We start from the raw sequence: 25433 nt of genomic DNA, 5'->3' as shown, positions 1-25433 counted from the left end.
ATGTTTAGTAAAGATGGCAAATCTATCCCTTTAGGTTTTAAATTTTCAAAAAGGACATAGGTATGCAGGGTCTAGAATAAATTTCACATTATACTTAATCCAAATGTCAAATAGTTTATGTTCTAGAATGGAGAGCTGGTTCATTCCACAGTGGAGACATTCAATGAGGATCTCAATAAGATTATACATACACGTAGAAAGCGTGTGTCATAATGTGGAGTGTCTGTCATGTGGGCTGAGCCGGACAAAGGAGCTAGGGAGAGCATATTCAGCAAATGTCAGTCTATTTCCTAGTTGTAGGATTGGCAAGACTTAAGACTGCTTCTGTTAAACGAGCAGCAAGGTAGTATCTATGTACCAAGGTAGAAGCAAGACCTCCTTTCCCTGGACTGTCTACATTTTTTGGTGTACCTTAGGTTATCTTCTCTATCAGACAAAATAACCAATACACTGTTGCTAGTTTTGTAAGAAGGCTTTGATTTGACTCTGACTGGGATGGTTTGAAATTAAGTAAATTAGATGGGAAATATTAATTTTAACAACAGCTTCTTCGACTAAGCAGGAGATATATTGCTTGTCCATATTGTGCAAATATTTTTTGAATGTTTTAATTAATGGAGGTTAACTAGTATCAAATAATTCAGTCAGTCATGGTGTTTAGTGAGTCAGATACCAGCATATTTTATTTTCCCAGTGGAATTTATAGTTAAGCATGAGATACTGCCACATCTCCAAGGGAATGTTGAGTGCCAAGGCATTCATCTTGTCTTTTTCATTTTATAATTCGAGAGGCTGCCATTGTTTCAGGTTACTTTTCATATTCAGAGCGAGCTTTTGCGGGGGCTGACAGCAATGCCATAAATATTCAGGTTCGTGTAGATACTTGAGGAGAAAAATTACAAATATAAAGCAAATAAAAGGGATGACAATGGTCAGCTCTATCCTGTGTAATGATGAATATGGACAGGAGAAGAGAGATTTTATGATGTAAAATTACTAAAAAGTGATGTATTTTTAACTGCACTGAGAAAATAATATGCCTTGAATTTTACAGACTTAAGTGTATTATTCATCTTGTTAAATCCTGCTATAACCCCCAAAACCTGCTGAAGATTATGCACAAAATTATTATTTTTTTATAAAACATTCTAGTTTTTACAAAAGTGCAATACAAATCAAACCATAGATTTGACAAAGCACCGGCCCAGTGTTTTATGGTGATATGGTTACAAAAAGAAATACATTGTAAAAAAAAAAAAAAAAATGTGTGTTTGTCTGCATATAAATATATATGTGTGTATGTATACATTATATATATATATATATATATATATATATATATATATATATATATATATATATATATATACACACACACACACACACACACATATTACACATGTTTAGATATATGTACATTTTTTATGAATATATATATATATATATATATGTGATATACAGCATATCCTATATAAGACAACCACGTCACTTACACAGTGACAGACTCACAAACAGGATGCCCGTGCGGCGTGCCCACGGTCACCTGCCTTTCCCTCCCAGTCTCTGCCCGCCAGCCGGAGCCTGGAACTGTTGCCAGTTGGTGCTTTCGATGGGAGAGAGCCCTCGCGAGATGATGATGTCATCATCTCGCGAGAGCATCAGCTCTGCAGTGGTGCGGCTGGAGCCTGTAACTGTGTGACACTGACACACAGACTGTGGCCGGTAACAGAGACCCCTCCCCCCCACCCACCATAACTGCCACCCGCCGCCCATCGCAGTTGTTTTGTAAGAGTTCATTAAAAAAAAAATAATAATAAATGGTGTGCTGCGGCGGCCTGGGCCCCCTGCCATGCCCGGGCCCGGGCAAACTGTACCCGCTGCCCCTCTCTCTCGGCGCCCCTGCAGATAAAGGACTGCCTGGTGTGGGCAGAAGCTTACATCCATGCAAGGCAAGTTGTTATGGTTCAAATTCTCCTCTTTCAAATAAGAGTGCACCTGAGTTTATTTATTGGTGACAGGATGTGAACGATATTTCACCCCATCCGTGGACTTAATTGATTTCTGCAGTGTAGGAGTGTACTCTGGTGATCACACATAACTACTACTAAAAGGGACAAATAGTTTGAAAGAGGGGATTTTCCTTATTTGGAGAAGGTTAACTTTTAATTTTCTGTCCCCTATTTTCCTGATTTAAAAAATGCCAGCAGTTTTCCCCTGAAGGGGTGCAGGGCTTAATGAAATCATCCAGTTCCCCTGTGCAATGAGGTAAAGTGAGTGACACCAACCACTTGCCTACACATTTACATGCACTATACATCCATCTCAAGAACAAATTTGTTTATTTAAATTACTTTGTATCATATTATGTATGTCTTACTTTTATCAGAACATAAGGTGAAGCTCTACAGTGTTCTCCCCAGGATCAACTTTAAAGGCGCTTTTTACCTGCCACCTGGCACTCCGACGGCAACAATCGGATAGCTCTGTCAGCCTAACCTCTCGACAAAGTGTAACCAGTGTTACAGAGCTCAGCCAATAGCATCCCATTGCTAGCTGAGCTCCGAGTCTGTCACATAACTGCAATACTGGTTACACTCTGCAGATCACTCACTCTAGTGGAGCTATCTGATTGGGGTCTGCCTCTTAAAGGGGGGAGTGTTTGGAGGGAGGGAGACTGTGACTGTGGCTCTAATCAAAGTCGCGCTTCGCTTACGTTACTGTGACAGGCACAGTAACAGCGATCCATCCCTCCGTCTTTAGGAAGCAGGGCATAGTTTGGGCAGCGGGAACATTGCAGAGCAGGCAGACTAAGCGTGCATTGTCTCAACATGCATTGCTGGACACATACTGTATCTGGGTCAAGCCAGCACGTGGGCAATGTCTGCACGAGTCTTTAAAAATTATAAGAACATTTTTCATTAATGTCAAGTACTACAGTGTCCCCACCCGGTTACTTCTTGATGCCACACAGCTGGCAACATTTTTTAGAGAACACAGGGTCTAAATATTTACTCACATAAAGAAAAACATAAAACAACCAAATTAATCAGGAAACATTTCACAACATAAACACAGCACTTCTGTCCTGTTGGGTAATTAAAAAATTACCAGATACTTTAAAAATATGTGATGCAACACAAATACATGCAGTTTTGCTGTAACCTAATGGATCTTATGATCCAGTGTGACTCTAAGAAGTGCACCATTCTTGACTGCGAATTTTTGAAAACCTTTAAAATTTGAGCTCCTAGAAAATAACGTTCTCCAGTTGATTAGTCACATTTGTTAGCCCTACATTATGGGGAAGAATCATTCAGGTGTGAGCAGCCTCACACATCTTTTTACAGGGCTTAAGAGCCGACAGCAATTCAATTAAATAGTTCCGCGATGAGAATTTGCACCTAAAATTGAGCTCATCATTCCTCATTTTTGCTAGAATCTCCGGAGGAGCAAAAGTGTGAGGCAACTTGCACTTATTGAATGACCCCTATTTGTTATGTATATGCGTTTTCAAGATCTTAAAAAGGAACAAGCACACTGGGAGATGCACTTTACAGCGACTATTGCCTGGGGCACCTTCCAGGTTAAGTGCGAGTTGAGATACCATTACCACACGCAGTACCACAGCGACTAGCCCTGAGGTGCAAGGATTTCTGCTCACTCCCCAAGGAGAGTGTGAGCAGAAATACACTAGTCACAGGTTTACAGAGCGAGCAATTGAATAGCTCTGAGCACTTAACTAGGGAGCTACATCCAGTGAAGAGAATTGAATTCCCTCATTGGTCATTCATTAATAAATAATGTATTTTAAAAAAATCTAAATATTATTTTCCTGAACATTTCCATTTTTTCCCAAATAAATATGTTGGTAGCCTTAGAAAATGCTTTTTTCAAGTTCTATTTATAAAATATTTGTTTAAACTTTTCTACAACTTAATTTGTGTTTGTATTGTTTTGATTTTATAAATATTAACATTTTAATCACAAAATTATATATAGATAAACACACACAGCATAACTTGTGATAGTCAGTTTCTAGTTTAAGTCACTATCTGCCTGTGCCAGAAACATCAATAATGTTTAAAGAATGTATACTACACAGCTCGTCAACAAAGAAATCTCTAGGCAATGAGACTTTACCATTGGCTGACAACACACCACAGGGGAAATGTACTAACCTCAGGAAAGTAATACATTTGGAGAGTGATAAACTACCAACCACTCAGCTCCTAACTGTCATGTTACAGTCTGTGTTTGAAATATGACAGGAGCTGATTGGTTGGAAGTTTATCACTCTCCATACCTTAGTACATGTGCTCCCACAGCTGCGAGAAATTGTATTCAAGCAGGGCATCAATTTGGAATTTCGATACGTATAAATTTACAGAATAGGTTATAACCTTGTGACAAATCACAGTAGTATTTTGTTACAAGAATGTAAAATGGATTTAACAGCTACATACCCTAGTCCAGTGGTCACCAACCTTAATTGAGGTGTGAGCTACTTTAGTAAAATGAAAAAATCTGGCCAATAACCGAACAATTGAAAGTCATTGTAAAAAAAAATGTTTAATCGAAAACAACAATGCATTTAATTATTACAGTGATATTGTTGTAGTTTGTAAATAAAATGTAAGCATAGGCACATTTCACTGTTAATTACCGGCTCCAAGGAGGTACGTGCAGTGGAGGAGCAACAGATACTGTATAGACAGGGCTGCTGTGTAATTTTCTGGCAGGGCTGGGTGGGAGTCACTCGATCTGATGTAGCGTAGACGCCATGGGTGGAACCACAGGGAAGCACAGCTGTGGTAATCACCTGACGTGCTTCCCTGTAGCTCCACCCATGACGTCGACACCACAGAAGAGCATGCGTCAGAGGTCACTTCCTCTTAGTTTACTCGGAAATACTGCAGCTAGGGGAGCTACCAAAATTAAGACCGCGAGCTACAGACCACTGCCCTAGTCTGAGAGAGATTAAATTAAGATTGTCGTGTTATTCAGAATTTTGTCTGTTTTTCACATGGAACTTTGGGCCTGATTCAGACCCACTCGCGAGCGGCTGTCCGCTCGCAAGTGGGTCGATGGTCTGCACTGAGCATGCGCACGACGGAGGGAGCTCCGTCGTGCGCATGCGCCAGACGCGATGAGCGAAGGACTTTCCTTCGCTCGTTGTGTCTGATCAAAGGGGGCGTGCTGTCGATGTTGGGAACGCCTAACGTCATAAGCCGGCCCACTGACATCACTAGTGATGTCAGTGGGAGTGATTTTGGCTCTGATAGAGCCAAAATCACTCCGGGCCTTGCGGTTGAGAAACTCAACCGCAGGCTCCGGCTCTCAGTGGCGATGGTCGCGATGGTCCAAGACCATCGCGGCCATCAACCTGCACGCTCGTACAGGCTGTGGGTGGTGACCCACAGTTATACGAGCGTCCAGGAGGACGCTCCATAATTATGGAGGACGGCCCTCATTCAGAGCGTGCGCTCTGCTCAGAGTGTACGGCTCTGAATGAGGGCCTTTGTTTTGAGATCTGGCTAAAACACCTATGCTATACAGGTCCTTATAAATCAATTTTACCTAATTTTATGATATAACTATAATTAGCTCCACTGAACATACTGTTCAAACACTCACTCTTCCGTTTAATAGATATATTCATCCACTCCGTTTAATTTTGTCTAACTTTAACTTATATTTTTTTCTAATGGACTACTGCTACTTCAATTATAGTTACTAGATATATGATTCACTTTGATACTAAACTACATATACCAGCATCCAAGGCACTTCATTACTATAGTGATTGGCTAACAGCTGTGTTCTGTTTTTTGTGCTATGTATACAACTATTTGTGGCAATAGGATCTTAAAAGATATTCAAGTGACTCACCCTCTTATAATCCATTTAGGATGATTTATTAATTTTGGATATAGGAATTTTCGTTGTTTTGATTATACTCACCAGAGATCTCTATGATATTTAGAGGTGTATCTATTCCGGGATATTTAAAACTACAGTAACCAGCATGTAATGCACATTACTTCTTAGTAATTGGTCGCCGTATGTGACCATCATCTAACCTGGGGGCGGGTCGTGTTTTCATGACAATCCTCCACCATATCTATTTGACATATTATATCTAAAACTACCAGCATGCCTTACGCCCTAAGTCTGCAGTGATTGGGTGCTTTATGTCATTATGACGATCTCTCACTATACCCACTTAATGTATCAAAATTACGATTACCAGCAAGCAATGCGCCCTATGTCTGCAGTGATTGGTCAGCATATGTGACAATCACTGACACTGAAGGTGCATTGTGTCTCCATAACAACCCCTCATTAGCCTATAGCACTCCGAGATTTGCGGAGCCAATTCCTGGGCACACATATTTAAAGTGGTTACTTCCTGACACAAGACATGGATGAGGTGAACAAGCCCTCAGCCAGGCGAAACGCGGGTCTTTTCCATTGTTACATCTTCAACGGGAAAATGGTCAGTGTACGGACCGGACTCCAGGATACTGAAGCACTGGTATTGTATTGCCATTCACACTAGCTGACGGACCTCCGTGTCTTATCAGCGAATCAGCTATACACACAGTAGGCACTGTGCGGCTGTGTATTATCTGCGATATATATCATTGATGTCACAGTCTGAGGTGTCTAATACTTTGCTCCACAGCCACACTAATAATAGGCACTGAGTGGCTGTGTATTACCTGTAATGTGTATTATTGATAGTATGATATGATGTACTAACTATTTCTGCTGTAGATATGATATGTATCCTAGCAGATTAAAGCAATATATAAAGTTAAAACCTATCATGACATATCAGTAGAGTGTTGCTTACTGTGCTTTGTATATAGGAGCTATCATGTATGATAAACAATATCGGATTATTACTACCTTTTCTTTATAATTAAATTGGATTCAATACCTAGTGAGTTCATACGGTGTAACCCAGATATTAATTGAATTGTTCAAATTATTGTGAGCACTAAGATTGCATGTGACAGTTGCTATTATTTGAGCAACCAAGGGAGGTTATGATGATTACTAAACAAAGATGAAACACACAGATGTGTGACATGTTTTTTTTTTCATCAAATCTTGAGTTAATTTTCCTCTCTCTTTTATATATATTCCACCTCGACTCACCACATGTAAATCACAGATGTATGCATATGTTGACGTGTAACTAAGGAAGCATGCCGATGCATAATCTTCTTTGAATATTGTATTTTTACTATTAAAACGGACTAGTCAATCACAATAGTCCTACATTTTTTGCTCTCCCCGTGTGTAGGTGCGGACATCATTTCCCTTACTATATCTACAGCCATACATTACTTGATCTGCCCAATTTCGTCTGATCTTGGAAGCTATAAAGTAATAGGCCCGGTTAGTACCTGGATGGGAGACCACCTGGGAATACCTGGTGCTGTAGGTTAAAGAGAACTACTGGGAATAGAATACACACGGTGGAGCATTTTGAGTTTTAATAAATTGTGCTTCAATTAGAACTTGTGATGGGTCACCATATGACTGACCTAAAAATCATTTTGGTGCTCAGTATACTAAATTTATATTTAACAATATTTTGCCAGACTTTTTGTACTAGATTGGTGGTAACATATTCCCCAATCTGTTTTCCAATGATAGGCAATTTATGTACTATGTTTGTTTAGTATTTGTGTCTTGTGTGGTGTACCTTATTACTTTTACTAATATAAAATTAAAGATTATATTTTAAACTGGATATATGTCTAAAAGAGTGCCCCAGTAACTAGCCCTCTCTGTTTTCCCTTTTTTGTTTAAAGTAAACGTATATATTATTGGGCATTGGGAGCACCACCAACAATAGTTGATGATACACTCAGTATCTAGATGATAGATGGCTGGTCTATAGTATTTATTATTATTGTTTGAGTTCTGTGCGGAATCTAACTTTTCTCTTGTGAGATTTGGCTGATGTTACATCCATTTTAGAGTGTGGGTTATTCAGAATTTGATGCATTTGCATACAAAACATACACATGTAATGTTATAGTGTGTTGAACAAATCTTAAAATACATACAGCTCAAAATAACAGGATTTTCGTACTTACCGATAAATCCCTTTCTCCGATTCCACAGGGGACACTGGAGGACTTCAAGACAGTGGGGGTATAGACGGTGCTGAGTGGAGCTGGCACTTTAAATTTAAATGAAGTGTGACTAGCTCCTCCCCTCTATACCCCCCTATAGGTCAGTATTAGAACCGAGCCCGAGGGGAGCAGAGAAAAAAGATTGACAGAAGAGGAGGCGGCGAAAGTACACATAACAACAGAAAGGTGAAAACAAAGCAAAATAGAATGAAACAAGAGATGACAAACATGTCTCTAACATTCATAACATCACCCTAGACAACAAACATGTCGCCAACAGGCATAACAGGTGGCAGGAAGAACAGCGCAGGGTAGGCGTCCAGTGTCCCCTGTGGAATCGGAGAAAGGGATTTATCGGTAAGTACCAAAATCCTGTTTTCTCCTTCATCCACTAGGGGACACTGGAGGACTTCAAGACAGTGGGGACGTCCTAGAGCTCCCATCACGGGTGGGAAAGCGCTGAGAACCCTGCAAAACAGACCGACCATGTTGCGCTGCAGAAGTCGCAAAGGTGTCAAATCTGTAAAACCGAACAAAAGTATGCCATTCTGACCAAGTAGCTGCCCGGCATAGAGATTCCATAGAAACGCCTCGAGCAGCCGCCCACGAGGCACCCCCATGAGCGAGTGGAATGTGCGGTAATTAAAGATGGAGGTTCTCTAGACGAGGCCAAATATGCCTGTCGTATGGTCAGACGAATCCATCGAGCCAGTGTCTGTTTGGAAGCTGGCCAACCTGGACTAGCAGCATCATACAAAACAAAGAGAGTATCTGTCTTGCGAACGGCTGTCGTCCTGTCTACATATATGCGAAGAGCTCTAACCACATCCAAGGATCTAGAAGAAGGAGAATCCTGTGGAAGAACCGGAACCACAATAGGTTGATTGATGTGGAAGGCGAAACCACCTTAGGCAGAAAATCCATTCTGGTGCGTAGCTCAGCTCTATCCTCATGAAAAACCAAATATGGTGGACGACATGATAAAGCTCCCAACTCCGATACCCCCCTGGCGGAAGCCAGAGCCAGCAGAAGTATCACCTTCCATGAAAGATACTTCAATTCCACCGACTCCAAAGGCTCGAACAACGAAGACTGAAAGAAAGACAGGACGAAGTCCAAGTCCCATGGAGCTGTAGGAGGAACAAAGGGTGGTTGTAATCTAACCACACCCTGCAGAAAAGTTTGTACATCCGGTAATAAGGCCAATTTCTTTTGGAAGAAAACCGAGAGTGCTGAAATTTGTACCTTCAGAGATCCCAACCGAAGGCCTGCTGAGAGACCTGCTTGCAGAAAAAGCAGAAATCTGGGAAGACTGAACTCCGTAGAAGGCAGAACTCTACGTTCGCACCAGGTTACATATGCCTTCCATGGTAATGCTTGGAAGTAACTTCCTTCCTGGCTCTAAGCATCGTAGGAATCACCTTGGAAGGTATCCCCTTACGTCTTAAGATGGCCCTTTCAACAACCAGGCTGTCAAACGTAGCTGCTTTAAGTTTGGATAGAGTAAAGGACCCTGAAGGAGCAGATCCTCTCTGAGTGGTAAGGGCCACGGATTGTCTACCAACAGGAGCTGAATGTTGGAGTACCAAGCTCTGCGAGGCCAGTCCGGAGCTATCAGCAGGACCTTGGCCTGTTCCCTCTTGATGCGTTGAAGGATTCGAGGGAGAAGGGGAAATGGAGGAAACAGATAAATGAATTGGAACCGCCTGGTGTTGACAGTGCATCCACAGCCACCGCTTGTGGATCCCTTGTTCGAGAGCAGTAAAGGGGCAGTTGATGGTTCTGCCTGGATGCCATGAGGTCGACCTGCGGAAGACCCCACCGTTGGACCAGCTGCTGAAACACCTGTGGATGTAGAGCCCATTCTCCTGGATGTACATCCTGACGACTGAGGTAATCTGCCTCCCAATTTTCGACGCCCGGATTGAAGATTGCCGAAATCGACCATGCGTAGCTTTCCGCCCAGATCAGAATCCTGCTGACTTCCTTCATGGCCGCACGACTTCTGGTGCCTCCTTGCTTGTTTATGTATGCCACTGCTGTGGCATTGTCGGACTGGACCCTGACTGCTCGGCCCCTCAGAAAGTGAGCTGCTGTCTGTAATGCATAGAAAACTGCTCTTAACTCCAATATGTTGATTGGAAGATTAGATTCCTGTGCTGTGCAGCGTCCCTGGAAGTGATGCTCCAGAACTACTGCCCCCCAGCCTCTTAGACTCGCATCCGTGGTAAGAAGCGTCCGCAAGGTGAACTGAGTTTAGCCACCACAGTAGGGAAATCCGAGTCTTGGGTTGTAACCTGACTCTTTTGTGAAGAAACAGGTGGGATCCTGACCATTGTGATAGGAGATCTAGCTGAAAAGGTCTGGAGTGAAAACGACCGTACTGGACAGCCTCGAAGGCTGCCACCATCTTCCCCAGAAGTCGGATACATGCATGAACCGAAACCTGCCGACGTCGAAGGACCAACCTCACCATCTCCTGAATGGAAGTTATTTTGTCCTGGGGAAGGACACTGTGTCCATGATCATTCCTAGAAACTGCATCCATGATCATTCCTAGAAACTGCAATCTCTGTGTCGGTTGCAGATGCGATTTGGGAGAATTCAGGATCCATCCATGACGAATGAGGAGGTTGTGCGTCACGGTGATGTCCTGTAATAGTTGATCCTTGGAATTCGCCTTCAGGAGTAGGTCGTCCAGGTACGGAATAATAGTGATTCCTTGTTTCCGAAGGAGACTCATCACAGCCATAACCTTTGTGAATACCCGTGGGTCCGAAGATAAGCCGAAGGGCAAGGCCTGAAACTGGAGATGTGAATCCCGAACTGCGAATCTCAGGAAAGCCTGGTGACGTGGCCAAATGGGAATGTGCAGGTAGGCGTCCTTGATATCTAGAGATACCATGAACTCGCCCTCCTCCAAGCCTGCAATTACCGACTGAAGAGACTCCATCTTGAACCTGAAGATCCGTAAGTATGGATTGAGATCTTTTAAGTTTAGAATGGGTCTGACCGAACCGTCCGGCTTCGGAACGTCAAAAAGACTGGAGTAAAATCCTTTTCCCTTCTGATGACTGGGGACTTGGATTACCACTTTCATGGACAGAAGCCTGTCTATTGCTTTCTGTAAGACCACACTTCTGTCGTTGGAAACTGGCAAACCTGTGGTAAAAAAACGATTTGGGGGTTGCAGTTGGAAATCTAGATTGTAGCCCCAAATTATTAGATCTCAGACCCAAGCGTCCGCACAGGTTTCCGTCCAGACCTCGCTGAAGTCCCGAAGACGCGCTCTCACTCTGGGGTCCCCCAGGTGAGAAGGAAGCCCGTCATGCACTGGGTTTAGAAGTGGACTTAACTTCCTGTAGACTCGAGCCTCTGGTGGCTGCAGTTCTACCCCGACCTCTGGTACCACGGTGTAAGTGGACTTAAGAGTGCTTTCCAGTCTCCGATCGGACATGTCCTTTAAAGACGTGACTCCAGGAACAGGTAGCGTAGTCTTTTTTGACAATCGCGATACAGATGAATCTACCGTAGGGGGAGTTTCACAAGCCTTTCTATTATCTGCTGGAAAAGGGTAAAAAGATAATAAACGCCGGGACATCTGAAAATTTTTATCTGGATGTTCCCAGGCTGTCGTTAGAAGAGAATCCAGCTCTTCCGATATAGGGAAAGACGTAGCTTCTCTTTGTTTCTTAAGAAAGAAAGACTGTTTTGCAGGACCTGAGTCCTCTTCCTGTATGTGCAATACCTGTCGTATTGCAGCAATCAAGGCTTCTATTCCCTCTGATACCTGTTCAGGATCAGACTCCAGAGGCTCTTTAGGCGAATCTGGGGCATATTCACCCTCTTCTAATTCGGGCATATCCTCCTCCTCCTCCTCTGGGTCATCCCAATGGAGGACTGAGGGTAACAATCTCTTTTTAGAGACCTGCGGAGCGGACGCCATTGTCATGGCTCTGGAAAACCCTTCCATAGAAACAGCTAGAGATCTCGCCCATGCTGGTTCCTCTGTAGCAGCTGACCTGTAAGCCTCTTTCTCTGCGAGAAGCCTCCAGTTCAGCCGAGAGAGAGGACATAACGGATGTAACCTGCGTCCAAGACGGTGGTTCTGACATCTCTGCAGATTGCTGATCCGTATAACAACCGTCACACAATCTGGAGGTAGATGACTGTCCCTGTGTAAATTTTACTCCACACTTTTTGCAGGTAAATAACTTTTGCGAAGCCTTAGACCTGCCAGTCATGCTACATACAGACCCCACACAAAACACAAAGAGGTTAAGTAACAGGGTAAGAAAAACAGAATATACTGGGGTACAGAGAGTTTGGAGACGGTCACACTTGCCCACAACAGCGCTCCTAGCAGAGCCAGAATGCCAGGCAAAGGATTAATTATTATTATGCTCCAAAACGCTCACTTTACATCAGCCTAAACCCATAGGCTGTCCAGCGCTGCCTCATCCTGTAATGGCCGCCAGCAGTCTGCAGAGAAACACTGGGGCTGATGGGAGGCGGGAGAGGGAAGTCGGAGGTAAGCTCCGTCCCCTGCATTCTAGCGCCGTTCTGTAAGCGGGCGCTTTACCCAGTACATTCTTTTATATCATATATACTGCCTCTGCAGTATTATGCTGAGCCGCCTAATGCAGGAACAATGCCGGCTACCCTGCTAGTCAGGGAGCCGGAGCGCACAGGAAGCCGCCTCTGATAGCCTTAAGCTGGCTTCCCTGCTAATCAGGGAGCCAGCTGTACATAGAGACGCGCTGGCTGTACTGCCGTCGGCGCGCTCTCTGGTGTCTGTGAGGCCGCCTCTGATAGCCTTAAGCCGGCTTCCCTGCTAATCAGGGAGCCAGCTGTACATAGAGAGAGACGCGCTGGCGGCTGAGCTGCCGCCGGCGTGCTCTGTGGGGAGTCTGAGAAGCCGCCTCTGACCACTAAGCTGGCTTCCCTGCTAATCAGGGAGCCAGCTGTACTTGGAGAGAGAGACGCGCTGGCTGTACTGCCGTCCCACTCGGGCACAAACTAATACTGGCCTATAGGGGGTATAGAGGGGAGGAGCTAGTCACACTTCATTTAAATTTAAAGTGCCAGCTCCACTCAGCACCGTCTATACCCCCACTGTCTTGAAGTCCTCCAGTGTCCCCTAGTGGATGAAGGAGAAAGTATATTAAATGTGTTTGCATGAAGCTACATTTACAGCGCATCATGATTTGGCAATGTACTAGTAATGGTAGTCAGCATCATAAACTTAATAACTGACTTTTTCTACTTTTATTTTGTTGAGACACATGCAAAATACAAGAAATATACCAAATACATGATCCATTTTTGTATCAAAATTAAGTGAGCATACAAACAGTAGTATCACGATTCAGGTTGATGACTGACGTTTAAATTATACAGTACGAGCGACCTGCCCCCGGCTTCACATGGGAGCAATTTGGAATTTGCTGCAAAAGTCTTCGTTAACCGAGGTCTTATAAGATTCCCTTGTAGACAACATTAGTTGTTTTTCCCACTGACGTCAATACGAAAAGATTTCATTATGTTGTGACACACAAAAGGGCCAGGTAAAGTTGTCCATGAGCAAAACAGTCTCCGCTTAGGTCATCTCCAGCCATGTTAAGTATCTGTCCCTGTGCTCTATTTATGGTCATGCCAAAGCAGACTCTTACCGGAAATAGGACTAGTTTGAAATGAAAGAATCGTTTTCACATAAATGAAATAGGTGCCGTATACAAAAAAAAAAAAAAAAGGGAAAAATTTAACTTTGCATCAGAAAACAGGGTTTACATAAATTTTCAGGAGAAACCGGATATTATGTAGTAGAAAATAAAGTCCATTGTTGTGATATGTATATATTTAACGGTTTAGGCAGCGTAAGCAAAGAAAGTGCTTGGACAGCCATTTTTCCATTAACTTGTTTCACCAAAATCAACAATGCTCGGCCCCCTTTTCTCAAACACTAATGTTTCATACACAGGGCTGCCCACAGAAATGGTGGGGCATTATATATATATATATATATATATATATATACATATATATATATATATACACATACATATATACACAAAAAAGCCTCTGGTGCTTAGCTATATTAAATTAATAGCATACAAATGTAAGTGTCAGAACAGCAAGTAATATAGCAGCACTTACCCACATGTATGTGAGTGATATATATATATATATATATATATATATATTATACATAAATAGGCACCCCCTCCCTACAACAGATTCCAAATTCACCTGGACACTGGGTTATCTCCGTGACTCTGGGAGCTCAGAGGACAGCCAGCGCAGAGTGATGTGTGGTACCACGTGTCACTGGTGGAATGCACCGGCAGCAGCCAGAGAAGAGGAGAAGAAGAGTCTAAGTGGCATTTAATACATGGAGCCGGTCGCAAGCCAATCACAACTCACGGAACTGCAGCCAGCCAATCAGCAGCAGACGCTGGAAAGGGAAGTCTCAAGAGCCACGCCGTCAATGACAGACGACTCAGGTCCGGGTAGAAACAAGGACCCTGAGACAACAGGTCCGGGCGTTGAGGCAACAGCAATGGAGTGTCGATAGACAGACTCTGAAGATCAGAGTACCAATGCAGTCTTGGCCATGCAGGAGCCACCAGCAGGATCTTGCCAGAACTTTCGAAGTACTCAAGGCAGAAGGGAGAACGGAAACAGGTACGCGAACTGGAAGGTCCACCGTACCAACAGAGCATCCACCAGGAAAGCCTCTGCATCTCTTGTTTGGGATCCGTACACCCACAGCTTGCGGTTTTGTCTGCAAGCCATGAGGTCTATTTCGGGAAGGCCCCACTTGTCCACCAGGAGTTGAAATACCTCCCGGTGAAGAGACCATTCCCCCGGATGTACATCGTGACGGCTGAGGAAGTCTGCTTCCCAGTTGAGTACTCCCGGGATGAACACTGCCGAGATGGCTGGGAGATTGCCTTCCGACCAAGTCAGAATGCGAGATACCTCCTTTAGAGCCGCCTGACTTCGAGTCCTTCCTGACGGTTTATGTAAACCACCGTGGTGGCATTGTCTGACTGAATTTGCACGGGTTTTCCCTGCAGGAAGGGTCTTGCTTGTTGCAGCGCTCTGAACACTGCCCAAAGCTCCAATACATTGATCGCCAGGACAGATTCCTCCGACGTCCACCGTCCCTGGAAGACGTGTGGGCCCGTCACAGCACCCCAGCCCCAGAAGCAGACATCCATTGTTAGAAGGACCCAATCCGAAATCCAAAACGGAAGTCCCCTGTTGAGATGAGACGTCTGTAACCACCAAGTCAGAGACAGGCGTAGCTCCGGAGAGAGCACGATCAATTGTGTCTTTATCCGACAGGGAATTCCGTCCCATCTGGAGAGGATCAACATCTGCAGAGGCCTGGAATGGAACTGGGCATATTCCACCATGTCGAATGTCTACACCATGGAATCCAGTAATCTCATTGCCGAGTGAAGAGACACTCGGCGGCTTTGTAGACAATTGTGTATCCTGGACTGCAACAGGGCTATCTTTTCTTCCGTTAAGAAGATCCTCTGCTGCTGAGAGTCGAACAATGCTCCGAGATGGACCATCCTCTGAGAAGGAATTAGAGAGGATTTCTTCCAGTTCACTAGCCAACAGTGAGCTTGCAACACTGATATTGTCAGTTGCAGATGGTTGTAAAGGACCTGTGGCGATCCCGCCAACAACAGAAGGTCGTCGAAATAAGGTAACAGGCGAACCCCCTGCAACCGCAGGTGTGCCGCCATGACCGCCATTACCTTTGTGAACACCCGAGGGGCTGTGGAAAGGCCAAACGGTAGAGCCTGAAACTGGTAATGGTAAGAGGTAACGCTGATGAGCCCTGGTAATGGGGATATGCAGGTAGGCATCCTGGATATCCAGGGACACCATAAAATCCCAGGCTGCATAGCTAAAATAGAACGCAGAATCTCCATTCGGAACCGAGGGACCCTTAAAAACTTGTTCAGGATCTTGAGGTTGAGGATAGGTCGGTATGATCCATTTGGTTTCTGATCCAGAAAGAGGTTAAAGTAATATCCCGTCCCCCTCAGGGGTGACGGAACAGGCACTATGAATCCCATATGGAGCATAGAGCACACCACTCCTGGATCGCTAGAGCCTTCATTGGATCTGAAGGAAGGTCTGCTGCAAAGAACTGATGAGGAGGCCGTCTGCGAAAAGAGAGGGCATATCCCTGAGATATCACTTCCCTTACCCAAGTGTCTGTGGTGGTTTGATACCAGCACTGGGCATATTGCAGAAGTCGGCCTCCCACCTTGGGGTCCCCCAAGGGGAGACCCAGCCCGTCAGGCTGAGGGTTTGTCGTCCGGCTTGGTGGCCGGACGTCTTGTACTCCAAGCCTGTTTCTTGGGCTTGGCTGTCTTTTTGGGACCTGAAGGTCTCAGAAAGGACTGCACCTTAGATTTGCCCTGTGGGCAATAGGGACGAAAGGACGAGTTCTTAGACCCTGACGGAGTTGGGGCTGAAGGCAGACATGCCGATTTGGCTGCCGCCAGCGTGTCCACAATTTTATCCAAAGCGGGCCCGAACAGGACTTGTCCATTATAAGGTAAGCCTTCCAAACCCTTTTTGGATTCAGCATCCGCCCTCCAAGTACGTTACCATAAGGAGCAGCGAGCAGACACAGCCGCAGCAGAAATCCTAGAAGTCAGAAGACTAAGGGACTGATTCAGAAGCGCTCGCTATTTGCGAGCACTCACTCTGAATCAGGGCAATTTTTTATTTTTTAAATCCGCCTCCAGGCCCCTGACGATGGTCGCGATTATCGCGACCATCGGGCTTGCGACGAGACCCTTGTGGTAGGGTCTCAGTTCCAGCAAGCCCGAGTGAATTTCCTGCTCTAATAGAGCAGGAAGTTCACTACTGACATCACGAATGATGTCAGTAGGGCCGCCCACAAACGGCAGGCGTTCCTTCGAAAACGCCTCCGTTTGTCCAGCCACCCCCCCTCCCCGCCTACAAAACGGGGCGAGCTGTCGATCAACATCGACAGCCGCCCCGTTTTGTAGCGAGCCCCGGAGCGAGTGAAGTTCTCACTCGCTCCGGGGCTCACACGTGTGCACTGGCCGACCATCGACCCGCTTGCAAACGCTATTTGCTCGCGAGCGGGTCTGAATCAGGCCCTAAGATCCAAGGCCGCTTCGTTAACGTACGTAGTGGAATCTCTGAGATTACCCACTAACACAACCTGTTCACTGGTAGCTTCCGAAGCAAATGATGCTTCCAATGCGTCCGCCCATCTTTCCATAGCCTGGGCCACCCAGCAGACTGCCATAGCTGGCCTGGATGCTCCTCCAGCGAGGGAATAGATGGATTTAAGGCACAGTTCCACCTTACGGTCTGTAGTGTCCGTCAGAGAAGACATTGACAGCATAGGTAGCATTGCACTCTTTACTAAGCGCGTCACATGAGAATCCACTTGAGGGGGGAGATTCCCATTTAGTGAAATAATTCTACGCAAAGGGGTATGCACATGCAAGACGTTTCTGAGGGTGAAACCTCTTATCTGGAGATTTCCACGCCTCCTCCAAATGATCCACCAGCTGACCAGATAGAGGAAAAAACTGCTGCAACACCTCTAACATCCTTAAAATAAGCATGTGTAGGTGCTGCTGGTAGACTGTCGTCAGTTATCACCTTGGCCATACGGACCGCCTGTATGAGACCTGGAATATATATTTTGGACTTAACCTCCATCCCTAATTGAGGAGCATCAGTGTCTGACAAATCCAAAATCTTGCCGTCGTCATCATCTAGTTGTGTAGCTGGAAACGAAAGTAGCGGTCTTTTAGCAGGTGTTGGGTCCTGCTCTGCAATATTCTGCGTCATAGCAGACACAGAGCACGCCCAAACAGGCTCCACCGGAGGAAGAACCTGCTGAGGGGCACACTGTGCCACCACCATCTGTCCTGGACCCCCTAATATGGGGGAAGGGACAACCGCCTGCTGTGCAAACCCCAATTGGGGAAACACAGGGGGGCTGTTAACCTATTCACAAGGACATTCAAGGCTTGTGCAAAAGAAGCCCAAGGGGGTTCCTGTGAGGTGCTGGGTACAGCAGGTGTACCAGGAAGCGTTAAACATGTAGAACATATACCATCCTGAAGTATCATCCCCTCACCCACATCAGCTCTACACCTAGAGCAGGAAAACGGGAGAGGTGCACCCATAGACACAGAATCCTCACTGGACATAGTGGTATGTGACCCCTCACAGTAATATGAGGTAAATTCCCACCCTGACAGTACTGGCACCGAGAGGGCTGAACAGGAAGAAGTAACAGGGATAGTTAAAATGGCTGACAGGAGAGTATCAGAAACACACAGCTAGCATAAAAGTCACATTCAATGCATAAAATCCTGCACTAATTGCACTACCACTTACACAGACCTACAGCCTGGCAGTGATAGCGGTACATACGCTGACCTGGACAATGGAGGAGAGGTATGTAACGGGGGACAATGGCTCCGCACCCTGCACCAGCCTTTCTGCCCATCTAAGATGGCCACCGGAGAGAGCCAGAGAGGCGGGTCTGGGGGAGGAATGCTGCCTCAGCCCACCGTATCTCTGAGGAAAAGGCGCTGAGAGCAGCGGAGGGGGAGGGCCTCCTGTGCTGAACAGGGAAGGCACCCTCCCCTGGCAGGCTGTTAACCCCCGGGATGCTGGAGCGCTTCCATAATGCTCCAGCCCCGGATCCCTGGTGGCCTAGTGTGAGCGCAAGATCAGTACCTGGCTCCACTATCTTGCCGTCCCCAGGGAGCCCCCAGCCCTGGGTACACTGGACTGTGTGACAGCAGGCGCCTACCGCAGACGGCCGCTGCTTACCTGCTGCTGTCCCTCGTAAGTTCGGCCACAGTCCCAGGCCCCCAAGGGTTCCGCTAGCTGGAACCCCCAAGAGCACACAGAGGTCCCCGGATCGCTACCGGTGGTCAGCGCTGGCGGGGGTGTCGGAGCGGTAGCACGGACGTCCGCTGGACTGTCCATGCTGCCACTCTTAAATTCTTTCAAGCTCTTCAGGGGCTGTGGAACACAGCCCCCCTGTGCGGTGACCCGAGTCAGGCCGGGCACCAACTGAAAACTGAGGTGCCTTGGCCCCAGGGGGCGGGGTATAGGAGGGGCCCCAGTGCATCCTGGGATGAGCAGCTTTAACTGTGTGGTGCCCACAGGCAAACCCATGCCAATACCCCAAGGTATCCCTGTGGATCCCTAAGGACCCTGGAGTAGAAATATTACCATTACCATTAGGGCATGAAAGACGCTATAAGCAAGTTTTCGTGACCAACATTTAAATGGACTTTTGCATGTAAAAATAAGTAGCAGTTTAAAAGTGGATACAAGAAATGGAGACTTAAATTTTATTGACAGCCAGGGCACAGCGAGGCTGTGTAATACCATCCAACTAAACGCAAATGTAGCAGGAGGTGTCTCTATGAAATAGTCACCTCCTGCATGCTTCTGCGATCCGAGTGCAGTGTTCATAGACCCTGGTCTTGGATCACCATTGCAACAATCAGTAGCGATGGTTGCTGCTTTGGCCAGGCTGCGTAGGCTGAGCATTATTCAGCCTGGCTGACGGTACTGAACAGCTGGTCCAGGGCACAACATGCCCCCGTTTTGGAGAACTGGTCCAGTTGCAAGTCCCCAAATGGCGCAGCTAAGGGAGGTCTGCAATCAAGCACGCAGGACCCGTTCTGCACATGCATAAAACGGGTTCTGTGCCTATGTGGACCCAGGACCATCGGAGATGTACATAAACCACCATTTAATGATGAGTCACCAGGGGAGGTATTAAAATCTTCTGGAGTTGATCATCTTTGGTGCAGTATTACATAAACCACATGCACTCAGTGGCAGAGTGGTTAGGGTCAAACGGTGTCACATAAATTTTAATTATTACATACAAATTTAGGCCCGCAAATTATTATTTTTTTCTTCTGCATTTACTCATTTCTGCCTAACAGAACACATTACAGAGCCTTGGGGTCTGCAGAACCAAGTTTGAGATACACAGGTAGCTTATAGGGCAGCTATGGCTTTATAAAACTCACAAGCCACTGTGACAATATTGATTTCAGTACTTGTGTACTTTACGGACTCGTCGCAGAGAGAACCCAAGTGTCCTACGCTCGTTATAATTATCAATCATGGTAATGTCTAAATCCCCTTCACGGAGAGGACCCTGACGTCATCAGCCAGTGTCCAGCGTCATTCCCTACCATCCAAGTGGGCATAGAGGGGAAATATAACCTTGTGGTGAGCGTAGCGAGCCCGCAAGGGGACAACTTTCTTCTTTAGGTGGGTACAACTTTCGGTACTTGTGTACATAAAGTACACAAGTACCGTTTAAAACATTCATTGGGTTCTCTCTGCAATGAATCTGTAAAGTATACAAGTACCTTAATTTCTTCCATTACTACAGTTTCAATGTTAAAAGCTTAGTAGAGTGATGCCATTAAATCCATTAATCAGGAGAGAGCCGTCCATATCCCTACCTTGCTTCTCCCACCTGCAGACACCCTTTGCTGGGAGCTGGGGACAGGGAATGAAGAGGAGGGTACATTCAGCATCTTGGTAAATGAAAGTGACGGGAAATAATGGTGACTCTATGGCCAGATCCCCAATGGGCAGATATACAAGGAACTGTGATGACTAGAGGGTGTGATGCGTGTGTTACAGGAGCTATGTGCACACACAAACGAGACTGACAAGAAGTGTGCTAACATAAATACAGTGCTGATCAGTCCCCTCTAAGTCCTAGCATCCCAAGTCCTCAGCTTCCCGAGCGTAGGCGGCTCCCAGCTCCTGAGCATTTGCAGTAAGTCCCGGACACGAAGTGACAGAGGTCCCGCCCGCCAGCCTCACACCATTTACATGGAGCGGAGGGAGCCAAATCAGCCAATAGTTCCCACTTCCCCTACAGCAACCGTACACTCTGACGTTACCATGAGTCATTAGACCACGTGATCACACCATGTGACCGCCCTCATATTTACATACAGAGGTGAGGTTAGATCGCCTTCAGAAAACTCTGACGTCACCGTGAGTCATCAGGGCACTTGATCATATAATCTTGCAGCACAGTAAGTGACAGCAGTGGTGGCACCTAGCCCTGCAGTGCGCTAGTGCAAGATGTTTTTTCTGGGCTCAGGGTCGGGGCAAGTTGCTAGCTAGTTGCATCGCAATGGAATATAGTAAGATAAGAAGCTGCTGGGGAGGGGGCTTGCTAGGGAGACGCTGGAGGTTTTGGGGGCACACAGCAGGGGTCCATGTGAGGAAACAGACTGCTGGGGGAACATTTCAGGGACTCACAGGGTGGCATATCATGGAGATGCTGGGGACATATGGGGCACACATGGCGGCATGTAAGGGTGATGCTGGGAGCACATTTGCCTACTTTTGAAAAAGCATTTAGAAGATAGTGAAAGCAGCACCAACGAGCGCGCTTTATAGTGGACATGTACTGCTACATCTGAGAGGCGTGTCATAAAATTGACTTACATCCAATTGGAAACCAGCCCCAAAGCTGTTAGTAAGATCTATTTGTTGATGAAAACACACTGATAGTTTTCAGAAAATGCATGTAGCCATAGGGCTCACTGGGGTTGATGTATTATAACAGCACTTAACGTGCCGCTATAACGCTTCCTGCTTCACCTCTCTACCGAGGCGAAGCAGAAAGCACTACCGATGAGATGTATGAACATCTCATCGGCCAGAGAGGGGGGGCGCTACCCACTAGAGACCGCAGCGCATCAGCCTGTCTCAGTCTGGCCGGCTCCACTGAGCATGCGCGGGATCTCGCAAGTATCGGGAGATCCCCACGTGCAGCCTGGAGCCGCTGTGGGGATAGGGTAGCTCCAGTCTGTAGCTGTCGATAGCTACAGCGGGCCGAACGGTCAGGCGATCTGACCGTTCATACATGGCCCAGGCTATCGGCGCTGCTATCTGGTAGCGCCCCTGTCATTTACCGCTAAACCCCCTATCATACATCAGGTAGAAGCGGTATCAGTGCATATAACGTGCGCTGATACCGCTTCTGAGCTTCTTACATCTCCACCATTGTGCCTTATAATTAATGCAGGGAAATTATACTAATGATCCCATTTGAACATATAGATCTCTGTTTTTTTTTAATATAACAGCTTCGTAATGGGGGTAAGGTGCAATCAGGGAGATTTACAAGGGGTAAATTTACTAAAGTGAGGGTTTTTAGAAGTGGAGTTGCCCATAGCAACCAATCAAATTCTAGCTATTTTCCTCTAGAAGGTGCTATTTAAATGTAATGTAGAATCTCCATTTCTAAAAACTCTCAATTTAGTAAATATACCCTGGCCTAGACTCTTCAGGGAGATTGCTATTATTTCAGGGAGTCTCCTTGACGATGAGGGAGAGTTGGCAAGTTTTGCTGGGGGCATTTGGGGCACACAGGATTTCATGTGGGGAAAGCAGTTGCTGGGGGGGAAGGCATGTGAAAGAGATGCTGGGGGCAACAGGCTGGAGGGGGCATGTCAAGGTGGTGCTGGGTTATTTTGGGTACACAGGATGCCATGTGGGGCAACATGCTGCTGGGCAGTGCATGTCAGAGAGACACTGGAGGCTTCTGGGGCACACAGGGTGTGTGTCAGGGAGATGCTGTGGGCGTTTGGGGCACACAGGAAAGCATGTGGGGAAATTGAGTGTCCAAATTGAATCTTATAAAAAAGATTTTATTAAATATAAACGTGAAAAAGGCTTAAGTCAACTCTGACCATAAATCCCATAATGAATGGCCAAGGAACACAACAATGTAGTGGGAATTAAAAATAAATATTCAGAAGGGATTATCTATTTAATTTATCCAATGAATCAAGTACCTGCCCAGGCCCGGTGACTGGGGGTACCTGATGGCTCTGGGCCACAAACCGCATCAGCCGCGGGTCCGTGGCTAAAAATAAATAATGAATTCGCTGCCCCACTGGCCACCCGCTTGGCACGTGTAGCTAAGGAAAAAAAATGTATTACTCCCAGACCATGGCCTTGGCCCCGCTCCCCAGTGGTAACCAGAGCGGCCACGTCACTCATTCTGACTGGCCTTGTGTCATGACGTCACTGCGCATGATGCTTAGTAGCTGCTCCGGACCTCCCTGTATTTCTGGCCTGCCCTGCCACTACAACGTCCATCCACTGAGGAGCAAGGAGGCCAAGAAGTGGACAGGACCACCGCTGGTCATACATACAGGTCAGCACACTAGTGCTCCGCACCTCCACTGTCTGTCTCCCAAAGGATGTTTGTAGGTGTAAGTGTCCCTTTTACATATAGCTCCAGTTTTCTTTTTTTAATATGTACAGTAATATATATCTATATATATATATATATATATCTATATATATATATATATATATCTATATATATATATATATATATATATATTAGTCCAATGGCAGGCAGCACTCCATGGAATCGGTATGTATGACCGCCGGACCTAAGCCCGACGCCGGAAGACTGACAACAGCAGATCCCGACAGGTAAGTTTTTTTCACTATCCCTAACCCTCCCCCCCTAATCCTAACCCTCCTTTAGGGGAGCCTAACCCTAACTTCCCCCTCTAGTGCCCAACCCTAACCTCTCCCCATAAGTACCTAAACCTAACCCCCCCTCCCCGCAGCCTAGACCTAACCCTCCCGGGGAGGTGCCTAACCCTAACCCCCCCTTCCCCTAGCCTGACCCTAAATCTGGGTGGCGGGTGTGGACATCCGCCACCCAGTTTACCTTAGTTTGTTATGCCGGGCGTCAGGATTTTGGCGGATGGATAATGATAGGCGTCGGGACTTAGACGTCTATCATTAATCCCATGCTGGGATTTGACTACATACCCTCCTCAATAGATAGAATTAAATGGTAACATGCAGGTGCCCTCCTAGTCAACCATCAACGATCAGGTAAATTTGTATATAAACAAATGGTCGGCAGCACTGGGTGCAGAAATTAAGACACTTGCAGCAGTGTTTTAGAGAAACCAACGTTTCAATGCTTGTAGCATTCTCATCAGGGGAGGGATGTGTGGGTTGTGTTGAGGGAGGAGATGGGCCCCCAGAGATATCCGTGTAATGGGCTCCAAGATTTCTGTTGCCTTCCCTGCCTCTGCCAGCGAGACAGACAACAGTTCTTGCAAAGCTTCGAAAATTCAACCAGCTGCTCCCTTTAGGGTTGTGCACACAGACACAAAACAAGACGCAAAACATAAATTCGCTACATAAAAAAAACTGTTGCCCAAGAAATAATCTTTCATTTATCTTCAAACTAGGGGTGAGCGGGTTCGGATTTCTGAAATCCGAGCCCCCCCGATCCGAGGCAGATCCGAGTCAGGCTCGACTTTTCCCGCCTGACTCGGATCTGAAATCGAGGCAAAACGTCATCATCCCGCCTTCCGGGTCTCGCGGGTTTTGGATCCTATATAAGGTACCCGCGTCGGCGCCATTTTCTCACTCGGCTGTGGACAGTGAAGAGGGAGGGTGGGAGTTAGGGCTGGCTGGGCTGTGTAGTGTAGTGCAGAGTAGTGTTGTGCTGCTGTTGTCCATAGGGGCTGTGTCCACTACTTCAAAGTCCATAGGGGCTGGCTGTGTTGTGCTGTGCTGCTGTTGTTAATAGGGGCTGTGTCCACTACTTCAAAGTCCATAGGGGCTGGCTGGACTGTGTTGTGCAGTCAGTTGTCCATAGGGGCTGTGTCCACTCCAAAGTCCTGTGCAGTGTCCCAGTCCTAAAGGTGTGCTGTAGTGTTGTCCAGGGGGTGCTCTGTCCATCAGGGGTGCTCCCCCCAAGTGCTAAAAAAATAATATTTTCTACTTCAGGGTCCATAGGGTATCCACAGGATACCTTGGGGTATAGGCGATGGCGGCAGACATCCAGGCACCACAGAGTTAAATTTTCAGCCTCCCAGGATGCACTGGGGTCCCTCTCCTATACCCCGCCCCCGAGCCTCAGGCCACTCAGTTTTCGTAGGTGCCTGGCCGGACCAGTCGCACCGTACAGAGGGGGGTCTTTTTAAGGCCCCAGAATATTTCTTTGCAGCTGTGGCTGCACAACTAGAGTGCTCCAGCATAGGACAGTCAGTATTGACGTCCATGCTGTCACTCCTACACCCCACCGGTACCAGAACGCCGGTACCGATCCGGGGATGCTGGTAGGTAGCTGGGGTCACAGCTAGCGGTGATCCCCGGCTACCTGGACTGTGGCCGGATGCACGGGGAACAAGGTAAGCGGCG

General features: G+C 46.4%; 1 protein-coding gene and 1 pseudogene across 3 annotated transcripts in view; one reads left to right on the top strand and one right to left on the bottom strand.

Annotated features, from left to right (window-relative positions):
- The window catches only part of CYB5R4 (cytochrome b5 reductase 4), a 217597-nt gene extending 196476 nt beyond the window's left edge, over positions 1–21121 (bottom strand). For 2 of the 3 annotated variants that reach the window (XM_088470543.1, XM_088470555.1), the window contains exon 1: positions 20684–21121. In XM_088470543.1, coding sequence (XP_088326669.1) covers positions 20684–20758 — 75 coding nt within the window. In that variant the 5' untranslated portion in view covers positions 20759–21121. The remainder of the gene's footprint in view (positions 1–20683) is intronic. The other variant, XM_088470545.1, reaches the window with a different exon arrangement.
- Positions 7338–7456, top strand: LOC148542145 (5S ribosomal RNA; annotated as a pseudogene).
- Positions 21122–25433: the final 4312 nt, after the last annotated feature.

The sequence above is a fragment of the Taudactylus pleione genome, unplaced genomic scaffold (genome assembly GCF_031769625.1).
Source record: "Taudactylus pleione unplaced genomic scaffold, aTauple2 ptg000015l, whole genome shotgun sequence".
NCBI classification, from domain to species: domain Eukaryota; kingdom Metazoa; phylum Chordata; class Amphibia; order Anura; family Myobatrachidae; genus Taudactylus; species Taudactylus pleione.
This window is presented reverse-complemented; position numbering and strand designations above follow the sequence as displayed.